A 2,780-nucleotide genomic window follows, 5' to 3' on the forward strand; every position below is an offset into this window, starting at 1 on the left:
TAAAATGAAAGTACATCTAACACGAACGCAATTTGTTGTTTTTAAAAATATACTAGTATTTTATATTCACGGCATTCTCTTTATGCAGGAATATACGGTCAATCAGACATGATAATCAAGTTTCCTCAGATGCAATATTTTTTTCAAGTTTTATTAATAAATAACTTTTTTTCACAAAATACAAAAGGAATGATATCGAAGAAGGCTACGAAATAACACAACTATTTCTTTTCCTCGTCTCCGAACTATAAGAAATGTCAGAACCCTCTGACGACGTTGAGCCAAAGCGTTTCCTCTTGGGTAGTGGCGTATTACTCAGCTCAACATGGGCCTGTCTCAAAATTTCTTTGAATATTCCGACAACATTGATATTGTCTTTTGCCGAAGCTTCAATGTAACCATTACCCCAGTCAAAACACACGATGGATTCAGCTGTGTGACGCATTATGGCTCTCTTCTCATCTGAAATGTCCGATTTATTTCCAACGACGACTATGGGTACATGTTCACCTTTTCGTTCACTTAAGATTATGTCTCGCAAATATTTCACGCCTTGAAACGAAGACTCATCGTCTAATGAGTAAACCAAAACAAATGCGTCACTCGTTGAAATAGCCAGTCTGCGCATGGCCGGAAATGAATGTGCACCAGCGGTGTCTAGAATGTCAAGAACTAAGTCTCGGCCGTTCACGGTGTATTCTCGGCGATGAAACTCCTCCACCGTTTCTTTGTACTCACTTATAAAGCGATCGTACAGGAACTGGGAGATAATGCAGCTCTTACCCACCCCGGCGGCACCCATGATGGTCAGTCTATAATGTAATTTGTTATCGTCGTCGCCGTTCCAGTTAGGCAGACTTTGTGATCGACCTTTCTTGTGAAAAGCATTCATTTTATATTTATCTGAAACAAAATAAAAATAAATGTGCACAACAGAGAAGTAGGATATATATAATTTTACATGAGTAACAGGAGTCTTTAAAGCATTTTTTTTTATACCGTTTTGAGTTTTTAAAAATGTTTTTCGTCCTGGTACTTTGTATAAGATAAGTATTTGATTAGAACATGTGATGAATTTTCAATGATAAAAGTATTTCAGTTTTTATAAAAATGTTTAATTTCATCTTTTAATAAGGTGAGCTGCATTTAAAATCTTAATTGACACAGAAGTAGTTGTGCGGAAGTATTGTTTTATAAAGTTTCAAAACTCTGAATTTTGTGCTCGCATATTGAAATATAAAACAAATAAGGTAAAGGTGATAAATGAATATTATATATTTTCTAAAAAAGTTTACAAGCATACAAGTGATATTAATACTGCAATGTTCTAATTAATTTCTGCAAAGTTTTTCCTATATTGAAGTTAAACAAGAAAATGTGTAAAAGAGAATGTGAGTAACAAACACGAGTGATACTTACATGTGTTGAGAGCAGCGGTCTGTCAATGGAGAAAGTAAAGAGGCTACGATCCTCCTCATATTTATAGAAGTATTGATTCGGTGGACTCGATTGGTCTCTGTTTATTCTGCCTGGCTGCAGACACTACTAGACTATGGAGTTGTATGAAATATGACCCTGTAAAGGTATGATGATTTTCTGATCTTCAATCAATTTACTTCCTTCTTCTCAACAAATAAATGAATCTTGTGATTAGTGTGATTATCGCATAATTTTTCTTTAGTTAAAAAACACGGCAATAACCTTCTCTGGTTATTTTAAGATAAAGATGTTAAGTTTGGGTATTGGAGAATGTCAGAATATTTTTTTTAAAAATGTGTGTAACATATTTAGTTCATTCTTTTCATAAGGTTTAAAAAGGACATGTGTTACCATGGATCTTGAGAATAATCAAGGATCTAAAAATACATCACAATAAACAAATTGTGTGAAAAATGTTTTCCCGAGGACAGGCTATTGAAATGAAACCAAGCATAAATTTCATACATATCCACGATTTTCCAGATTATGAACATGTTCCACGATAATTTACAATTTATTACCCTCCTTAGATATATATTGAACATTGAAATTGTAGGTTTTCATCATTTTAAAACGGAAACAGACCAGAGGAAAGTTTGAGCAAAGACATTGCATATAATTTAATGTAGATAATTTCTACGTCTGTGACCCCAATTTCATAAAATTCCCAGTTGCTAGTCTCAGAGAGTGGGGTGTCTTAATCATTGTGACGAATATTGATTTGTCATTTCTAAAAAAAAATGTGTTTGTGATGCCCCCGTATGGCAACTTATAGCGAAGGTTAAATTTTAAAGTATGAAAGTATGAAGTATGAAAGCCCTAGCACCAACTGTTCAAAAAATATGGCCAGGGGTAAAGTTGGGTAAAATTTGTAAAACTGAGTCAAACTTCAAAGTCAACAGGTCAAATATGATGTTACCCAAAGAAAGGTCTTGTCACAAGGAATACACATGTGAAATATGAAAGCCATAGCTCCAACCAATCAAAAGTTATGAGCAATGTTAATGTTTTTGTGAACAAACAGACAGGCAGACAGACAGACGGACGGATAGGGCAAAAACTATACGAAGTTTGTTAGAAACGTTCGCGGACAAGTTCTATTGTGAGCGCTCTATTCGCATGAAATCAGTAAAACTCTGCAGGTAAAAACTATACGTATTTTCCAATCAATATGCAAAAATTTGGTGTTTTCCGATGATCTTTAGAAAATGTACAGCGAAATTGTTTAGATAAAACATGCTTCACGGAGCATGTTACTTTTTCGTTCTTTTACATTTCAGAGATAGGCGTATACCCTTCGA

At 34.4% G+C, this 2,780-nt stretch overlaps 1 protein-coding gene across 1 annotated transcript; it reads right to left on the reverse strand.

The window, feature by feature from the left end:
- Nucleotides 1–205: 205 nt before the first annotated feature.
- Nucleotides 206–892, reverse strand: LOC133199377 (ras-related protein Rap-2c-like). Its single transcript, XM_061335183.1, has one exon. The coding sequence runs from the start codon at nt 890–892 to the stop codon at nt 206–208; it is 687 nt and encodes a 228-aa protein (XP_061191167.1).
- Nucleotides 893–2,780: the final 1,888 nt, after the last annotated feature.

The sequence above is a fragment of the Saccostrea echinata genome, unplaced genomic scaffold (genome assembly GCF_033153115.1).
Source record: "Saccostrea echinata isolate AGI-Se365-2 ecotype Australia unplaced genomic scaffold, CSIRO_AGI_Sech_v1 ptg000034l, whole genome shotgun sequence".
Classification (NCBI taxonomy): Eukaryota; Metazoa; Mollusca; class Bivalvia; order Ostreida; family Ostreidae; genus Saccostrea; species Saccostrea echinata.

Excerpts from the sequence above, each read along its gene's own strand:
- LOC133199377 (XM_061335183.1), bottom strand. The coding sequence starts at position 892 with ATGAATGCTTTTCACAAGAAAGGTCGATCACAAAGTCTGCCTAACTGG.